We start from the raw sequence: 20033 nt of genomic DNA on the forward strand, positions 1-20033 counted from the left end.
AATCTACAGTAGGACGCGTTTTACACCCAGCTGGTCTGAGTCTGCTGGGCGCTTGCCTCAGCTTGCGCGCGGGCGGTGCTGCGCGGCCATGGGGTGCAGGCCGCTCGGAGGCCAGCGCGGACTCGCGGGGCCGGGCACACTGGCAGACTTTCTACCTGGCCTACCGCTCACGACGGAAATGGCCCGCGTCGTCCTTGAGGGCTGGGGCCGCACCTTCCCCTCGTGCGCAGGGCGGCCGCTGCCGAGCCGCCCCGGCACGCACGTGACCGCGGCTAGAGGCGCCCCGCGGGTCGGGGCGGGGCGGGGAAGGGCGGGGCCTGGCATCGCGGACAAGTTAACAGGCGGCTCCCGCGCTGGCGCTCACTTCGCGGAGCAGCGGTCCGAGGTGGTGGTGTCCCGGCAGCTACTGCCATGGCCACCGTGCGGGAGAAGGCGGCGGCGCTGAATCTCTCTGCTCTCCACAGCCCGGCGCACAGGCCTCCTGGTAGGTGCTGGGGGCCCCGTTGGGGGACGGTGGGGGTCACGGGGCTGGTTGCAGGGCTCTAGCTGTTCTCGCACGGGATACTTTCTGGATAAGCAGTATTTCAGTGAATAGAAGTTTTGACTTTCTTTTTTTTTTAATGATTATATGACATTAGGAGAGATGTTGGTGAATTCTGCCACCAGCTTAATCATATCTTTGGGGTCAGTTTGCTTAGCATCTTGGTTTCTTTAAATGTCCAAATGAACAAATGGGATGATCAGTTATAAAACTCCAATTCTAGCGTATCTACAATTCAGTCAATATAGTTAAGATATCCAGATAACCCTTGGCTTCTCTCCCCCGCCCCCTTTTAGATAAGTTATAACTTTTTCCCCATTTTGTATTTGCGCTGTGGGGTGTTATAGGAATTGGATTCCTGACAAAAGCCTTTCATTTGTGAAATGCCAACCAGGTAACAGTGGTCAGTGAATTGACTTAGGTCAAATGGGTGCATCTGGGTGCCCTAGTCTTGCGTTCGACTTACAATAAGTAATGCTCCTTTTAATCTGCAAAATGCTAATGATAAATTGTCATAGAGAAGTACTTCTCATTTGTACTTTTCTAAGAATGGATCATAATCTTGAACTTATTCTGATCCAGTTTAAAGGATTCAGATAATGATGCCTACATTCAGAATTTCTCCTTGTTTTACAATGTGAAAAGAGGAGAAATGCTTCATCATCTGAGAATTTAAAATCGAATGATATCGGAAGCCTTTAGAAATCTTTAGGCTCACTTTCTGAGTGAAAGAAATTCCCAAACTTTACGTGATTAAAAACATGGCACCCTGTCTTCTCTATCAGTTGAAATACCGACTGAGCTTCAGGCATTTGCGAGTAGGCTCTTAGATGGTGTAAACCATCCCTTTCACTGTAACGGCTTATGTGTTCAAAAGTAAGTAGATGACTCTCAGAGGGAAGAGTTGAAGTGCTGGTTAACAGATTTGAACCCAAGGAAAAGACACCAGGTGCACTGAGCAGAGAAGGGCCCACTGCCTTTTCTTATTTGTTTTGTTTGCTTCAGTTGGAACCCTACCTGTTAGCATTTGATAATCCCTCTTCCATCCTTTCGTTGCCTTGTCACAGTCCCAGTGAGCACAGTAATAGGAGCCTCCAGTTCTTGGTTCCTTGCCATTTCCTTTCTGTGTGCTCTGCCAAGCAGCTCTGTACTTTTGTTTCTCTACGGGTTAGTAACTCTTCCATACCTTAAAGGAGCTGTAATGACCAGGGACTTGATTTATGTAGAAGAAATAAAGTCTGTATCTTAACTTTTAGCCATAACTTCAAAGATATTTGTCTTTTAATATAGACAAACAAGAAAGTGGTATGTTATCCTGTTATCCCTTCATACTGTAACCTAATTCTTTGAATTCACCTGGTATCACTTTTCCAGGGAGCTCAAAGTATTTCCCATATGCTATCTCATTAATCTGTATGAATTAAAGCAGTGGCCAAATGCCTACTTTTGTTGATAGTTCTTTTTTTAATTAATTATGTATAGTTAGTATATAATTTTATATTAGTTATATTAGTTTCAGGTATACAATATAGTGATTCAACATTTTTATACTTTACAATGTGATCACCCCACTAATTCTAATAATCAACTGTCATCATGTAAACTTATCACAATATTATTGAGTATAATCCCCTTTCTCTTTCCACCCATCCCTTCACCCCCTCCCTCTGGTAACCATCTCTTTGGTCTTTGTTTCTATGAGTCTGTTTTTGTTTTGTTTTGTTTTGTTTTTAGAGTCCACATATATGTATACAGTATTTGTCTTTCTCTGCCTGACTTATTTCACTTAGCATAATACTCATCCATGTTGTCACAAAGGGCAAGAATTTATTTTTTATGACTCAATAATACTTCATTGTGTGTGTATGTTTGTGTGTGTGTACACACCATATCTTTATCCATTCATCTACCAATGGACACCTAGGTTGCTTCCATATCTTGGCTATTGTAAATAATGCTGCAGTGAACATAGGTGTGCATATATGTTTTCTTTGGATAAATACCCACAAGCAGAATTGATGGATCGTGTGGTATATCTATTTTAGTTGTTCGAGAAATCTCCATACTGTTTTCCATGGGGCTGCACCAGTTTGCAGTCCCACCAGCAGTGCACAAGGGTTCCCTTTTCTCCACATCCTCCACAGCACATCTTATTTGCTTTTTTATAATAGCCATTCTGACTGGTATGAAGTGGTATCTCATTGTGGTTTTGCATTTCCCTGATGATTAGTGATGTTGAGCATCTTTTCCTATGTCTGTTTGCTGTTAATAGTTCTCTTAACATATTTTTAAGTTGTTCCTATTAGTAGAGATTTATTTTACATACTTTACCTGCCTGCAGCTTTTTTTTCAGAGGCAATCTCAGACTTCAGCATGAGAACTCTAATGCCATATAAGAGAAAAACAGTTGCAGCTGCTTAGTTTAACACCCAAAATGTAGTTCTCTACCTTTCTCTATTTTCAGGTTTTGGTTAGTGTCCAATAAATGTAGTCCTTTTCTTTTGTCTTGACAATTTTGTGAGTAATGTTTTAAAACCTCTATAAAATTCTCTTAAATCCTAAATGATTAAAAACTTTAGTTGTTATTTTCTGATATGTGTCACATCTTGTCTTTGCATTTGCTAGTAGTCTATTTAATTCATACTTGTTTAGAGCGTGGCATCATCATTCAGGTGGTATGAACAGGTAAAGGGTAAACTCTTTGAGAGGGTGTGGACTGTGTTCTCTTAGTTTTAAGAAAGACACCCTTCCTTTTCTTTTTACTCTTTAAATAACTTAAAATCTTAGAATAGATTTAGATTTACAAAAAAGTCATAAAGTTAGTTTTCTTTATTATTAACATCTTATATTAGTATAGTACATTTGTCACAATTAATGAACCAACATTGATACGTTATTAACTAAAGCTCATACTTTACTCAGATTTCCTCAGTTTTTGCCTACTGTCCTTTTTCTTTTCCAGGATCCCATGTAAGATATACATTACATTGAGTCCAAGTTTCCTTAGGCTCTTCTAGATTGTGACAGTTTCCTCCTTTGTTTTTAGATAGACATCTGTTAATCGCTGCGTACTGTGCTAGCCACTTTACATATATTATCTGAAAGACGTGGAATTAGTTCTGTTTTGCAACAAAAAAAAGTTAGACAGTTTGCCCAAGATTGCATTATTAGTAAATGATGGAGATAAAAATGGAATCCAGGTTTCTGGGACTCCAGAACCCATGCTCTTGTTTTACTCTTTATATTCACAGAATCTAGCACTGTGCCTGTTGCCTTAGGACAAGTTTCCATGTCTGAACATTATTCAGTCAACCCAAGGTTTCTGAACGTTGGCACTATTGACATTTTTTTGTTGTTGCGGGAGCTGACCCTGTGCATTATGGAATGTTTAGCAGCATCTGTGGCCCCTCAACCCATTAGATGCCAGTAATACTGCCCCCTCCTCAGCTTGTGACAGCCAAAAATGTCTTTAGACATTACCAAATGTCCAGTGGGGAGTAAAATCAGCCACTATGAACCAACCATTGTGTTAATGCTTATTTAAAATTTTTTAGTGGTTGGCAAAAATCTACAACTAACAAGTATTGAATAACCAAGTGTATTATGTGAGGTGTTCTATAAGGCAATTAAGTAATTTGAACCTCTGAAAACCATAAGGAAATTTGAAAGAAATAAAGTACTAGCTCACTGTTCTTCAGGATTTGTGGAAAACTGCCTACCATGGGCTATCTGAATTCTTTTCTTGGTGGGTGGTGGTGGGGAGTTAAATGAGAATGAAAATAAGATTGTTACATGTTCATATTTAGCATGTTTTAGTAATTCTGTGAGTATGTTTACATTATACTGAGATCCATTTTTATAATGTGCATACTGATCTAAGGAGTTAATATAATCTCACTATTTGAAGTGATTATGCATTTTAGCTCTTAAATAGGTTTTCAAAGCAGGAACCTGGTTGATGTTGACTGCACAGATCATGGTCGATGCTATTATCCCCTTGTAACTCCTGAATAAATGCAATTTCCTGACATGTATATTTATATCTTGATTTTTAAGGAATTATTACAGTAATAATTTGATTATTAGTGTGCATTTTAGAAGTGAAGATGGTTATTTGTAGTGTTACAAATATATATATCAGAGTTCAACATCAGAAGCTTAACATTTTTATTGTTGGTGAACTTTTTCTGGTAGACATTAAATACAAACAACAGCAGATTTTTGGTTTTGAAAAAGTTATTTATTTTTTCAAACAAATAAAGGTGAGACTGCTTGAAAAATGAATGTTAACTAGCTTAGATTTCGATAGTATTTAAGAACATGTGTACTGTGTTACAGATTTAGTTTAAAACAATTTCCAAATCTCTCATGAGGCCACCTTTCAAAAAGCTTTTTATCTGATCGGGTCAATTTTTTTCACATACTTCATTTCGTACCATATTTTGAATTCAGTGTCCATCTCTAAATGGAGAGATATGATTTCAGTCTCTAAAATCCTATAATCAGCAGTTTAGACCTGAAACTAGCCTTCAACATAGCATTCAATTCTTGTAGCAGTAAATGAGGAAACCAACCCATAGAGGTTAAATCTCTTATCCGGTGTTATTGCTGCTGGTCTGCAGACTCTTCGCTCCTTTCCTCATGGTGATTTTAGAACACACTTGACCAAATGTAAATAAGCATCAAAATGTAGGTAGTGTTGAATTTTAAAGAATTTTCCAGCTCACATGCAAGTGAGGTTTGAGGACAAACTGAAGCTTAAATTCTGATTGCTACACTTACAAAGCATTCATTGTACACTTCTGGTCTCTTGAATCCTATTTAGAAATCACAATAATTCATCTTGCTGGCCATGGTCTGCTATACCAACACTCATTTCAGCTATTAGATGATGATAAATAAGTTTCAGTCCAGCAGTGGGGGTTCGTGTTCAACTGGTGAAGTCAGCATTAAAAAAACGGGTTATCCTAGTGTGGGTTTTGGCACATTTTCTTAAGTCCAGGGTATATAATGTGTTAAAGTATCTGTATGAACTTGAGCTAGTTTGGGTCTGTGGGTGGCGACGCTTAGGGGGAAATATCTCAGGATGCAATGTTTGGGAATTAACTGGTCAGTGAGAACAGAGGGTACCTGAAGGGGCTGAACTGTGTCATGCCTGGAGGACTCTGGAAACATTGTGTGGCTCACAGGTGCCTACTGTCTTGCTCCAACCTGTTCTTTAATCTTTTATACTATGTTATCCAACCTGTAAAACTTCCTGATTTCCTATATTTAAGCAGCAAGTTAATATGGGGAAAGATGTTCTTTACTTTTAAATTCCCATGTGCAGATTAGCCTTTTTCACGTCACCTGAGGCTGTGTAGTCTTTCCCTCTCACTCCCTTCATTTGTCTTATTGATCTCAAATTAATAAGTGACTCAGCCTTATCTTTTAGGGTTTGTATGCTAACTTACTTGTAGTTCAACTGACTTATGTGTTTCATCATTAATATTATCACTAGCCCAGAAGTCTGTTCCTCTGGTACTTAAAGGCTATCTGATCTCTCCAAGTTTGAATCTTGCTTATTTTCCTTTTCTGTCTTACCCCCTGTGTACTGTGGATAGTATATATTATAGAATTTATGATATCGTGCCTTATTTTAGGAGTATTGCCTACTATTACAATGAGAAAAATGTGATAAGAAATATTTGAAAGCATGTATTCTTTCTTTTCTGTTTGACTAAAACCCTGCCTTATTTCTCTGCTTTTCTTATCTTTGCAGTAGGCTACAATAGGCTCCTATTGAGCAGGAACCAAACTGTTAGTTTACCTTGCTTCCACAGTACTTAACTCATAAGCATGCATAATAGGAAGCTGTAAAAATATTACTTTATTCCAACAACCTTGTGTGTGTGTATCAATAACTATACCTCTATCTTGCTTTCTTTCTAGCTACCTGATTGATAAATGCTTTAAAATTATATAGACCACGAGCCACATCCCAGTATTACCTCTTATAACATAATGTCTGGAATTGCACTTAACCTCCGTGAATCTGTTTTTCATTTCCCAAATAGAGATGATATCTACCTCCTAGGGCTGCTTATAAAGATTAGATCATTTATGGGAGGCACTTAATAGACTTCCTTGTACGTAATTGGTAACTGCCACAAGGTCCTACTTGATCTGCACCCTTCAACTCCAAACCCCATCTCCATTCCTCTGATGTCACTTCCTACTGTGCTCTCCCTTGGTCGCCCACTCAGACAGTGCTGGCTGGCCTCCTTCCTCTTTTAAGGGCTTTTGCCCTTTCTGTTGTGCTCTCTTTCCAGATATCTGTATAGCTTGCTTCCTGGTTTCACTCAGGCTTCTGCTCGGATATCATATTGTCAGAGAGGTCATTCCTGACATCTCATGTAAAATAGCATTCTCTTCCTTACCTAGCTTTATTTTTCTTCTCAGCATTGGCCTAACATGTATATATTATCTGTGTCTTCCCACAAAGTATAAGTCCATGAGAACAGGGGCTATTTTGCTCACTATTCTAACACATACAATAGTGTTTAGCATATAGTAGACACTAAACTTTTTAATGAATTGCTGCTACTAATTTAATATATCAATAACAAACTGCTCTAATTGTTCCTTACTGATAACTTTGGAAATTGCCATTTTTTGCTTAAGGATGGCTTAGACCTTATTACAAATGAACAGGGTTATTATGTGACATTTTTTTGTCATTCCAGGTTTCAGTGTGGCCCAGAAACCATTTGGAGCCACATATGTGTGGAGCAGCATTATAAACACCCTTCAAACACAAGTGGAGGTGAAAAAACGAAGGCACCACTTAAAAAGACACAATGACTGCTTTGTTGGTTCTGAAGCCGTGGATGTCATTTTTTCTCACCTAATTCAGAATAAATATTTTGGTGATGTAGATATTCCTCGGGCCAAAGTGGTAAGAGTGTGTCAAGCACTTATGGACTATAAAGTATTTGAAGCCGTTCCAACCAAAGTCTTTAGAAAAGACAAAAAACCTACATTTGAAGATAGTAGTTGCAGCCTTTATAGATTCACAACGATACCTAATCAAGACAGTCAATTTGGTGAAGAGAACAAACTACATTCACCTTCCAGGTTAGTATATAATGTAAGATTATCATGGGGCACTAATTTGAAAAGATACATGCACCCCTATGTTCACTGCAGTATTATTTACAATAGACAAGCTATGGAAGCAACCCTAAGTGCCCATCAATGGACGACTAGATAAAGAAGTTGTGGTACATACATACAATGGAATATACTTAGTCATAAAAAAAAAAAATGAAATATTACCATTTGCAACAATGTGGATGGACCTAGAGGGTATTATGCTAAGTGAAATAAGTCAGAGAAAGACAAATACTATATGATTTCACTTATATGTAGAATCTAAGGAACAAACCAAACAAAAACAGACTCATAGATACAAAGAACAAACTAGTGATTGCCAGGTGGGAGGGAGGGTTGGGGGACTGGGTGGAAAAGGTGAAGGGATAAAGGAGTACAAATTGGTAGTTACAAAACAGTCATGAAGATGTAAAGTACAGCATAGGGAATATAATCTATAATACTATAATAACTATGTATAGTGTCAGGTGGGTACTAAACTAATTGGGGGGATCACTTCATAAATTATATAAATGTCTAACCACTATGCTGTACACCTGAAACACACACACACACACACACACACACAAATACTGAATGTCAATGCTAATTGAAAAATAAAAATTAAAAATTAAATAAAAAAAATATCAAGGAAGTAGTTCAGGATTTTGCCTAGTTTTTAATGAGATGTTGACTGGCTTTATGTTACTTTTGAAATAGTAAATTAGCCTAAAATCTGGGTCTATGGGTAAACTGATGAAGTACAGTGAACTTACATTTATTTAGTATCTTCTAGAATTTTTATTTGTTCATATTCTGTATTTAGCAGAAACAAACTTTGAGCTTTCTGCTTCAAGTTACAATTATAGTATGAAAAATGAGTTTATATACAAAGTGGTATGAGAACACAGAAGGTGAAGGCAGGCAGGTTTTTTGAAACAGTAAATTAGCCTAAAATCTGGGTCTATGGGTAGACTGATGAAGTACAGTGAACTTACATTTATTTAATATCTTCTAGAATTTTTCTTTGTTCATATTTCTATATTTAGCAGAAACAAACTTTGAGTTAGTTTTCTGCTTCAAGTTACAATTATAGTATGAAAAATGAGTTTATATACAAAGTGGTATGAGAACACAGAAGGTGAAGGCAGGCAGGTAGGGTATTACTAGAATCTACAAATGGCAGATGTTAAGTATGAAAGGCATGTGGGAGCCAGAATGCATAGGGTTTCATATGATAGATGAAGGAGTTTGAGATTGATCATACAGTTTTGGGAGGCCACAGAAAGATTTTAAGCATGATGAGGCTGTATTTTTAGAAAGGTCATCCTGGCAGCTGTATGGTCACTCTAATAGGGAGAGCTAGTTCGGAATCTATTGCAATATTGCCGTCTACAGATGAGTGTGAAGTAAGCAGCAGTGCTGGAAAAGAGGGAATCATTTAAGGGGAGACTGGGGGACAGAATTGTAGAAATCAGTGACTGAAATGGATGTAGGCGATAAGTACATAATGAACTGAGTTATTTGTCATGTGTGTGTGTGTGGTGGGGGAGACTTTTCCCTTTTATTCCCCTCAGCTAAACTGTATAGAGCTAATAGAAGCTCTTATGATTCACATCTGACCCAAAGTCAGAGTTTTAGTGTATTGACTTTCAAATATTTTAAAACTCTATTTAAAGGATGATAAAATTTACCTCTATGTATATAGGAAGGAAATACAAGCATAAGGTGGGGCACAGTCAACACTTCCCAGATGCAGGTCTACATGCAGGTCCCTTGGTATCTGACTGCTACACTTAGGAATTGGGGACTTTGGAGATTTTAGAAAGGTAATTTTGTGTAATATGTATTAGATAAACACCCCTAGAAGGATCTGGGACAGCATCTGGTAATCAACCACATTAATATTTATGCAGTAAACAAAATATTCATACTAACTGGGATAAATAAAGGCTATGATAGCCTCAGGATGGGTTCTGTCATGACTTCTGAATAAACTTAAGATTTTTCAAAGTTTTAGGGTTTCAGGATTATGGATAAAGGATTTTAGGTCTGTATTTGGGAAATGATGAGCACCAGCTACCAAAGAATGCCCCAGAAGTAGAGATAACTTGATAAAAACATTAAGCATAATAAAGTTTGTTTTAAAATTCAGACTAAAATTTTAGTCATTGAATTTCTTAAATCTAAATGTTCAAAGGAGAATTTAGAATATGTATATTTAGACTTGAGAAAAAAGGTGGGATATTTCTGAATTCTATTCTTAGAATTTGCATTTGTTTTTGCTCTGATTGCTGTGAAATACATAAACTTTCTAGAAATGCTTGGCTCTTGAATACTAAAATATTTCTCTGGGCTTACTAATAAACATTAATTTATGAAATAAATTCATTTTAGGTATGCAGATGCATTATTTAAGTCATCTGATATCAAATCAGCAAGTTTAGAGGATCTGTGGGAAAATCTGAGTTTAAAACCTACTACCTCCCCTTATGTAAATATTGCTGCCACTTTGTCTCCACAAGGTAAGCTAAAGATGATACAAGTAAGAAATAGAAGACTGACTTCAAATAAAGTTATTTAAAATGTTTCAATCTTAACCTTTTTTTAGAATTTAAATATTCAAAGCACAAAGAAAGAACATACTGTGTATTAAAGTTTTAACAGAAGTCTATTATCTTTAACAAATAGATCAGTGTTGCAATTCTTGAACACTGACTTTTGTCCTATCAGCTGGCAGAGGTTCAGATCTGAAATGTTTTGCATGCAGATTTTTATTTATTTTAAATATTCTCTCAGATATTTCTTTTCCTAAGATTTTATTAGTTTACATGAAAATTTAAAAATTCCTTTAAAACATTAACAGAATTCTTATGTTCTTCTTGTCCATGGGCATTGGAATATAGTTTAATGACTTATTTCCACCTTCCCTCCCCCACCCCAGTTGTGGAAACCCCGAGTGGAATAATCTGCAGCCAATAAGTTTCAAGCTAGTTTTCAGATTGAATGAATCATTCTTTCAAAGTCCTTATTAACATGTTATATGACTTGATCTCTTATCTCTGCCATATTGCTTTTTATAGTACAAGAATGAAAAGAATTCCTGTTGTCTAAAGTCTATTCTCCTACACTTTAAACAAATCTTGATTGTTTTACTTTAGGAAACCACTTTATAAGGTTGACTTTCTTTCTTCCTTTCTTTTCTTTTTTTGCCACAAACTTATTCGTGTAGACCTGCCTGGACAGATATTGTGGTGAACATTTAGTAACTATTAATTGTTACTTTTCACCTTGTCATTTTTCCCTGTGTAGTTATTAATGAAGTATGGCAAGAAGAAACAATTGGGCGTCTACTACAACTTGTAGACCTTCCACTTCTTGACTCCTTACTCAGACAGCAAGAGGTTGAACCTAAAGTTCCTCAACCTAAGAGGCAGCCTGACTTGGCCAACAACAGTAACTATCTGGATCGAGGGATTCTCAAGGCTTATAGTGACTCTCAGTATGTGGAAAAACTATAATAATTTGAGCATTTTTATAGGATGATTATAGCTAATGATTTTAAGATAATCTTTTGAATTCTCATGTTCGTAGGATCATATGTGCATTGTCAGCTGATAAACAGTATTTGGGAAAGTGAAGAACAAAATCACCTTGGTCAAAATTAGAAAAAGATTTAAATTTCAGTACTTCTCATATTCATTTTGTTTCACATGTAACTTGCACATCAAATGAAGAGATGATTATGCTCAGTCTTCCTATCTTTGTTAAAATGTAGGTCTGTCTGGTTTCTTAGGGCTATCCGGTCTTCAAAGAAACCTGGAAACAATGAACAGATTTGGCTACATGTGATTTGAATCCTTTGACTACATATGTTTTCATACTCCTCTATAATGCCTATTAAATATGTATTTTTTAATTAACTAGTTTTATTAAAGAAATGAAAGTAACTCTTTCTCTCATCTCTGACTACCATTAACTGAACATAAATCTTAAGGTTTGAAGGCTTAACTTCAAGTGCTAAGGTAATTATGATTTTTCCTTAAAGAAGAGTTCTATAATCCTTCTAACTTTGAAACTCTTCTCCTAAATAAAATTATTAAAGGTTAAAATCTTGTATTTTTTAGCTTATTTAATTTTTAATTATTTTGCCTTAGTTGATAGTGTTCCAGTACAGTTAGGGAGATGGAAATTTTGGAATACAATTTACATTTTCAGTACTTCACCAACTCTACATTACAATGAACTATTAATAAACAGTTGAATGTCAAAGGGTGGTTTAAAACCTTATGTGAAAAAGTTAATCCCAACATACTAGTTATTGAACTCTGTCTGCATATAAAAAAGGAAGCGTATTATTCTACAAGAATTTAAATGACATATCTCCAAAGTAATACGTGAAAACATTTTTACTTTAAAATTTAAAGACAGCATCAGAAATGACCTCAAAGATCATCTAGCTGCAGTCTTTTTATAAACTTGAAGCTGATGTTCAGAGAGGTGAAGCGACCTGCCCAAGATAATGCACCTGGGTTGTAGATTGATTATTAGTTGTCCTGAGACTATAGCAATAGAGTCCAAGATTGGTTTTTAAGAAACTATATATATTAACAAATTGAATATCAAGTTATTTCTTAAAATGTAGCATTTTTCTGAAGTTACCCAGCTGATATTTTATTAGAAATTGTACTTAATATTTAATTATTCTGAAACCTTACCTTATCTTCCTCTGTTCTCTCCTGGCCAAAGTGAGAGATAATAGATCATACACAGAGCTCTGAAGCAAGCAACATTATATTAGAAATATAGTGGCCTAGGAGTCATATCTGAGATCTAGACCTGTCTGGAACCCTGAGCCAAGTTACTTAGAGTTTCCAGGCCTTCACTGCAAATGTAAAGAATAGGGTTTCACTTTTGATGTCCTTTTCAGTTCTATATTGTAGTGAATAGATTGTTTTCACCTAAAAAGCAACATGAAAAAGAAGACATATGTTAAGAAGAACTTTTTACCTGTGATACATGATCTAGCTATATGTTAAAAAGAATGAAACATATCTTTAAGTATATAGAAATTTATCCCAGTGGCAAACTTGAAATAGCTAGTAAATTTGGTACCGTGTGTATGTTTGTTATTCTTTGCTTTTATATATATATATATATATATCTTAATGTCCATAGGGAAGATGAATGGCTCTCTGCAGCAGTTGACTGCTTGGAGTACCTTCCAGACCAGATGGTGGTGGACATAAGCAGAAACTTCCCTGAGCAACCAGACAGAATAGACTTAGTGAAAGAACTTCTGTTTAATGCCATTGGCAAATACTACAGTAGTAGGGAACCTCTGTTAAATCATTTATGTGATGTTCATAATGGAATTGCAGAACTCTTAGGTAAGTAAGATCTTACTGGATACTACAATTTGTCTTTCGGAAGAAAAAAAAAACTATCCTCAAAATTAATCAAAATGGTACAGCTTCAAGCTAGGAGTAAATCTAGATTGATTCTTGAAAAGCACTTTATTCCAAAATGTCTAGGAATCATTTGGAAAGAGGCTTTAATAAGGTCTAAAGTTAGCTCTAACTTTTGGTCGTCACAAGAGAGTGCAGAAGCATTTAATGGAAGATTTATAAGCATAGAGTAGCAATTGTTTTCTTTAGAAAGCAATACGAGTACCACCACTATTCCCCCTTCAGTCTCTTCAAAATGGCAGACACTCTTTGTCCCTCTACCAATGAACCAGACTGTTCCATGTGGTTTGTTGAAAACAAATTGGAGATATCAGAGAATCCTTTCTATTTTTCTCAGGTAGAGTTGGATACATCAGTACTGTTCACATAGTGTACCCTCAAAATTTATTGAATTAAGGAATTTATGTACAAAGCCAAGAGTTGACTTAACATCCTAAGATTATTATATGACAAGGACTTAGGGTATCAATTGCCAATTTGAGAGTAGGCTATCTCGATTGTATTGGTCATTCACTGTAATTCCTAATCTTTGTTTTGTTTTGCTTTTGAATATTGTGTTGAATAAGTTTACTGTTTAGCTTAAGCTTTAACTCGAATTTTGTTCCTTTTTAATATAGTCATTTGGTCCAAGTTAAAACCACTTTTTTTTTCTTTTGGCTAAAGTGAATGGGAAGACTGAAATAGCATTAGAAGCTACTCAGCTCTTTCTAAAGCTTTTGGATTCCCAAAATAGAGAAGAATTTAGAAGACTACTGTATTTCATGGCTGTTGCAGCACATCCTTCTGAATTTAAATTACAGAAAGAAGTAAGTCTTTTATCTAAATGTTAATTGTAGTCAGTATCCTTAATAGGACCCACATGTCAGATTCTTCTATCATCAAGTATGCTGAAGTGGATAATAGCTGTTAATATTTAACATTGCCTTTTATATTTAACTCATTCTTTTAAATATATACCATTAGGTGTGTTTTGTTTTATTTTTATAGAGCGACAACCGAATGGTTGTGAAAAGGATATTCTCAAAAGCTATTGTTGACAATAAAAATTTATCCAAAGGCAAAACTGATCTTCTGGTACTATTTTTAATGGATCATCAAAAAGATGTTTTTAAGGTAAAACTCTGAAAGTAGTCGAGTCGAATTTATGCAATAGATCACTAGATTTAAATGCATTTGAATAATGTCCCAGGTCTCTTCTTTTTTTTTAAAGATTCCTGGAACTCTACATAAAATTGTCAGTGTTAAGCTCATGGCCATCCAGAAGGGAAGAGATCCAAACAGAAACACAGGTAATCTGAGAAATATTATTTTCATGATCTTCCAAAGATAATTCCTGTTGTTTATTTGAGTGTTTTGCTCTATGTAGTTGTACTTTAATTTCTTCTAAACTTTCAACAATCTCCTCAGAGTTATCTAGGCTTAGCAGAGAGCCTCCAAATGCTCAAAACCAGCTTGACCAGGGTTAGAAAGTCAGCACCTTCAGTGAATCTTACAAAATGGGGAATAAAGTATATAAATATGATTTTTATAGCTAAATCTGAGGAACAGATTAACAACTTTTTGCTTTTAAAATTTAAGGATATATTTTTTGCCAGAGAATTGATCAAAATGGTTATTCTGACCATACACAGAAGACAACCAAGGATGAGCTATTGAGTTTACTAAAGACGATTGATGAGGATACAAAACTGTCTGCCAAAGAGAAGAAAAAATTGCTAGATCAGTTTTATAAGTGTCACCCAAACATCTTTATTGAGTATTTTGGAGACTGAGTTTCTAATGTCTGTATATAATGTGTGTATTTTAAGAATAAATTATGTATCCTAAAGATCCAATCGCATTTGTAATCTTGAATGTTCTTCTAAATATGAAACTGTACTTAATAAAAATTTTTTTGTATAACCTTTTGTGTCTGGAAGTGAGTTATTAGATGGTGTTTTGCTGTTAAGTACTGACCTCTCTTTGGATGAGTTGATTTATAATTATTGTGCACAATACTTTATATAACATCATAGGAATTTAAATGACATTACATTGTTTACATAAGAAAATATTAAACAGGATGTCCATAATTACATTAATAGGTGTGGTTTGTACCTTGAAAGGTACTCCTCCGAGATATACAATATGATAGTGAACTTGCTAATTACCATAAACTAGACAAGTCAGAAACTGAACTTTCCTAACACTTTTGAAAACTTCAACATCTTTTAAGGCTTACTGTGGAAAATTTCAAACATATGCATAAATAAGGAGAACAAAATAATGAACTGCCACATTCTTAACCAGTTTCAACAACTGTCAACTCATGGCCAATCTTGTTTCATCTCTGCTCTCACCCATTCCTTGCTCCCACCCCAGCAAATTTTTGAAATAATTTCATCTATAAAATTTCAGCATGTATGGCTAAAAAGAACATTAAAAACATAACCGCAATATTATTGTCAGATGTAACCCACAGTTCCTTAATATCAAATATGAAATGTTCAAATTTTTTTATCTTAAATGATTTTGACAGTTTATTCAAATGGAGATCCAAACCAGGACCATAAATTACAATTGATTAATGTGCTTTTTAAGTCTCTATTAATCTATAGGTTATTTCTCCTCTCCTCTTTCTGTCTCCTCTCCCTCTCCTCCCCTTCCCCTTTTCCCTCCTTCTTCCTCCCTCTCACTTTCTCGGTCTCTTGTTGAATAAACCTTGTCAGTTCTTGAATTTCCCAATCTGGATTTTGCTGATTGCAAGCCTAGCCTATCCTTTATCATGTTCCTCTCTGTCCAGTATTTCTTGTAAATTTGTCATTAGAACTAAAGTCTTCAACTTTTTATCCAAGTTAATGATTATTCCAAGATATATTTGGTAAATAAGCAATATAATACAATTTGAAATTGTCAACCTTGGAATAATAAACCTAAAAATGAGATAAACTGATTTTATCTATTTAAACTCGACTTTTAATGACTGGTAGAGAAAACTAAAATGATGCACCAATATGCTAGCATGTCATTCCTTTATTTTCTAAGATATAACTGGTACTGACTAGTCTTTAAGTGGAAGTTGAGGACTCATATCTATAATATATCCCTGATACCTATTCAAATAAAGCAAGAAATAACAGTCGTTTGCATAGGCAAGCAGGGAAGGCAGCTCTTTACACTAAAGTGGAAGAAGAGAGTTCATGGTTTAAGTGTGAGGAAGTTTTCAGAAACTACTGAAAGTGATGAGACTATAGTTGGCAGAGCATCTGTGTCTGTACTATCTGATTTGCAACCTTTACTTTGCATATCATCAAAGAGAATGATTATTTAAAAAGGCAGAATTAACTGTCTGGTTGTATTCATGGTCCTAGAAGAAGCATCATTTCTAACAGAATGATAGTTTCATGGGAAATCTAGTAAAACCACAGTTTACCTCAAACTTGATAAGCAAGAATAAAGTTTTAAGAAAAATTGGTCATGTTTACTGCAAGCACTGTTAAAGTTTTAAACCACAGGTCCAGTGTTACCCTGAATGCCTTGGGCGGCCCTCCTGTATCACTGGAGTTGTCGACTGTTTATTGTGTGCCCTCATTCACTCATCCACGATGCCTTCTTAGGGACCCATCCCCACTTATACACCTAATGCCTACGTGGCTGTGAGCCTCCCCACCAACCTAGCTGAGGAGACCAGGGCTAAGCGTTGATCCAAGGACAGCCTACCTATAAGTAAATGAGACTGACGGCATGAAAATCAGCTTGGCCAAATTTTATATAGAAAAATCTAAATTATGAGGGAGCAACAACTAAGAAAATAGAGAAGCCAGTCTGTAGCTTGCAACAAGAAGCAGACAAGTGATGAGAGCGATCCTGTGAGACGCGGAGATGACAGATCTCTAGAGCAGCTGCCAGCTTTCTCCTTCCAAGTCTCTTTCCAGACTTGGAGTGAACTCTCTTTACCTTGAGGTAATTTGAGTTTCCAGTTCTTGCAAGCCAAAAATCAAACTGGAACATGTGTCAATATATTTTTAATATTTAAAGGAAATAATTCAAATATTTCAGAAGATTACAAGTAGCTATTCTATGTCAAATAGTGGTTTTGGTATTGTGGCAGTGTCCTCTCCACATGTGAAAATTGTTTATATTAATGTAAGGAAAGTAGGACACTCAATAGAGGCCTGCCCACATGTGATCTACTTAGAAGTAGTGTTTGAAGGCACTAATTCAACCCTATTTTGTTCTACTTACTTAAATATAAGAAGTATATGAGCTACAGGAGACGATTACCTTCATTTTAAGGCATACGTGATTTATACTCTTCAATCTTAAAGCATTTTTACAAATGAACAATTTGTTCATGTAACTTTTATTTTTTAAGATTAGGCACAAAAACTATTCCTATTCATATAGTTCGCTATCTTACCGCTACAGGTTGAGGAAAGCATGGTTTTCTTGGAGCAGCAACTAGTCGTCCAGCCCTGAGATTAGTCACGGTCCTCACACCCTGGGGCTGAGGGAGATGAGGCTCCAAAATGGGCTTATCTTAACATATAGTTTTCCTTTCTAGAACACAGCCGTAATAAAATACTCCGAGAACTCACTGTGTTTATGAATTACCTAAACCGAGCTGACCCTTCATGAGAACCGTTTTTCCTCTTGACTTCCGTCATTTCAAAGCTATAGTCTAGCTCCTCCTATGGACAAAGTGTAGCAGCTACTTAGTAAATGTAAGGGAGGACCCCCCAAACCAAACCTAGTCTGTTTGGCTAGGCTATCCAGGTGGTACGCATGACTTTTTTTAACCACCAACATGAGGGGAGGGGAATAAACTACGTGCAGCTACGAAACACCAAGTAATATTACAATTTGAAAACCTGGGCGAGAAGGCTTTGAATGCAGTTGCGGCTGGGCGACTTCTTTTTTTCCTTCACTCGCCGGACGCCGCACGTCCTCCACCTCGCGTCCTCCACCTCGCGTGTACCGCCGCCGGCTCTGGCCGAGGCGTCCCTCTGGAAGCGCCCGGCCTCTGCGCCCAGCTTTCCGTACGGGAACATGGCGCCGCCCTGCGCGGGCGCTGCCAGGCGCCGAGCCACCGCCCGCTTGGCCTCTTTCGGCGGGCACGGAGCCTCCCCGCCACGCCTCTGCGTAGGGAAACATGGCGCCTCCGGCTGAGTCACGCCCCCCCGCCTTTCCGTACAGAAACATGGCGTCGCCCTCCGTAGGGCGGGCGCCTCCTGGTTAAGAGCAGCCTCCCCCTTGCCGACGCGGATGAGCGACTGCGGTGGCCGCTCCCCACCCGAGGCGGGCGGGAGATCAGCGAGGGATGTGGCCTCTGAGGGGCAGAGGCTGAGCCGCCCGGCCCGCCGCACATCGCTTCCCGCCCGATTCTCCGCCCCAGCAGCAGGAGCGAGAACGCCGACTCCGCGGCAGGTGAGGGATGCGGACGCGGAGGCTGGCAGCCCTGTGGCGCCCGCCCGGGAAGCACGAGGTCAAAGTCACCAGCATTGCTTCGCCTTTTCCCGTCGGGTCGCGGTGATGTCGGGTGCAGGCGAGGAAGAGGCAGGGACAGCGGGCGGGTTGAGGTTTAGTGCGGCCTTTGTCCCAACCCTTGGCGGTTGTCCAGGCGCGCCCCGCGTCCATCGCTTGATCCCGGCTGGGCCACTCCCTCGCCGGCCCAAACAGTTGTTTACAACGGTATCTGGACCCTGAGAATGAGTGGCACTGAGTGCCGGAGAAAGCGATTCCCGGCGTCGGTGGACAGAGCCCCTGTTTTTTTGCTCAAAGATCTTTTTTTTGCTGGGGAATCTCTGGTGTCCAGCTTGGGCCTGGCGTGAAGATCAGATAGACGGTCTTCTCCGCAAGTGCGAGGATCCTCCTACCCTCGGTTCCTTTTTTAGGCATAGCAGGAGTTGGTGATTGTTGAATGAATGAGCACACTGTAAGTAGTTAAATGGTTCCTCGCTGCATCCTCTAGCCTTCTAACTATAGTTACCATTCGTGGGTAGCCTCTTGTGTGCCATCTGTTGTTATGCATGCTCTGTCGTTTAAACTTTCCCCAAACCGAAGAGTTAGGTTAGCTGCATTTGATAGATAAGGAAACTGAAGTTAAACAGGTAGTAAAGAGTCTGAATTGGAACCCAACGCCCATCCCTCCCACATACAACTGACATCAGAGATGACACAGCTATCAACAAATCCTTGGTGGGTATCTGTTTAGAGGATATACTTACACGTATGTGGGAAACATGGTTGGTCTTGGCCCTTAAGAAGTTAAAAATCTAGGTGAGTTTTAAAAAAATAAAACCCAGCAATTTTACAATCTGGCCCTAACCCATCTTTTCATCTTCATCACCTGACACTTGTTTTTACTGCTATTCATTTTCGGGTGCCTTCACTTCTGCTCTTTGACTGAAATGCCCCCCTTTTCACCTCCTCTTCCCCTCCAGGTATTTTTTAAATTAGGTTAAATCTTACCCTTTTCAAAAAGACCAGCTTAAATGTCACCTCTTCTGGGAAGGTTATCCCAACCTCCTTCCAGGCAGAATTAGTTTCTCCCTCTGCTACATTTCCCATAGTGATCTCTATTAAGGAGATCATAATGCCATTAAGGCTTAAGTTTCACTGTGTTTCCTTGTAAACATATCATATCTCCCCCCTCCAGACTATGCCTTTTCATCTATTCCTATTTAAAGAAACATATTTTGAATTGGCTTTAAGCAATGGTGAATGCCAGATGTCTAGTAACAGGAGTTCAGAGAAAGGTGCAAATACTGGTGAAGTTGGGGAGGTGTCCTGGGAGGAGCTTGGACTTGAGCCAATCTTAAAAGATGGGTTAGTTTGCTTATTTAGTGTTAGAGACCTGGAAATCCTGCCTTACCTCCTCACTGCACAGAATGAGTTACTTCATCATTTCTGAG

General features: G+C 37.9%; 2 protein-coding genes across 7 annotated transcripts in view; both read left to right on the plus strand.

The window, feature by feature from the left end:
- The first annotated feature begins 353 nt into the window (after positions 1 to 353).
- DEPDC7 (DEP domain containing 7) lies at positions 354 to 15042 on the plus strand. Of its 2 annotated transcripts, none has more exons than XM_006908011.2 (9): positions 354 to 484; positions 7267 to 7657; positions 10070 to 10197; positions 10985 to 11174; positions 12851 to 13062; positions 13804 to 13946; positions 14128 to 14253; positions 14351 to 14429; positions 14719 to 15042. In XM_006908011.2, the coding sequence occupies exons 1-9, from the start codon at positions 412 to 414 to the stop codon at positions 14910 to 14912; spliced, it is 1536 nt and encodes a 511-aa protein (XP_006908073.1). In that variant the 5' UTR covers positions 354 to 411; the 3' UTR covers positions 14913 to 15042. The 2 variants fall into 2 exon arrangements, with proteins under 2 accessions (XP_006908073.1, XP_015441851.1); XM_015586365.2 differs by having other exon boundaries at positions 14736 to 14877.
- Positions 15043 to 18393: 3351 nt separating this feature from the next.
- Positions 18394 to 20033, plus strand: part of TCP11L1 (t-complex 11 like 1) — a 29712-nt gene continuing 28072 nt past the window's right edge. Inside the window, exon 1 of one of the 5 annotated variants that reach the window (XM_006908012.3) lies at positions 18394 to 18546. The gene's annotated coding sequence lies outside the window, so the exon portion shown is untranslated. Of the gene's footprint in view, positions 18547 to 18581; positions 19055 to 19087; positions 19318 to 20033 lie in introns of those variants that run through there. The other 4 variants (XM_025044156.1, XM_025044159.1, XM_025044158.1 and 1 more) reach the window with 4 other exon arrangements.

The sequence above is a fragment of the Pteropus alecto genome, unplaced genomic scaffold, assembly GCF_000325575.1.
Source record: "Pteropus alecto unplaced genomic scaffold, ASM32557v1 scaffold71, whole genome shotgun sequence".
NCBI classification, from domain to species: domain Eukaryota; kingdom Metazoa; phylum Chordata; class Mammalia; order Chiroptera; family Pteropodidae; genus Pteropus; species Pteropus alecto.

Coding starts and splice junctions, on each gene's coding strand:
- DEPDC7 (XM_006908011.2), top strand. CDS start 412: ATGGCCACCGTGCGGGAGAAGGCGGCGGCGCTGAATCTCTCTGCTCTC. Junction 485..7,266: donor CCCGGCGCACAGGCCTCCTG/GTAGGTGCTGGG, acceptor TTGTCATTCCAG/GTTTCAGTGTGGCCCAGAAA. Junction 7,658..10,069: donor AAACTACATTCACCTTCCAG/GTTAGTATATAA, acceptor AATTCATTTTAG/GTATGCAGATGCATTATTTA.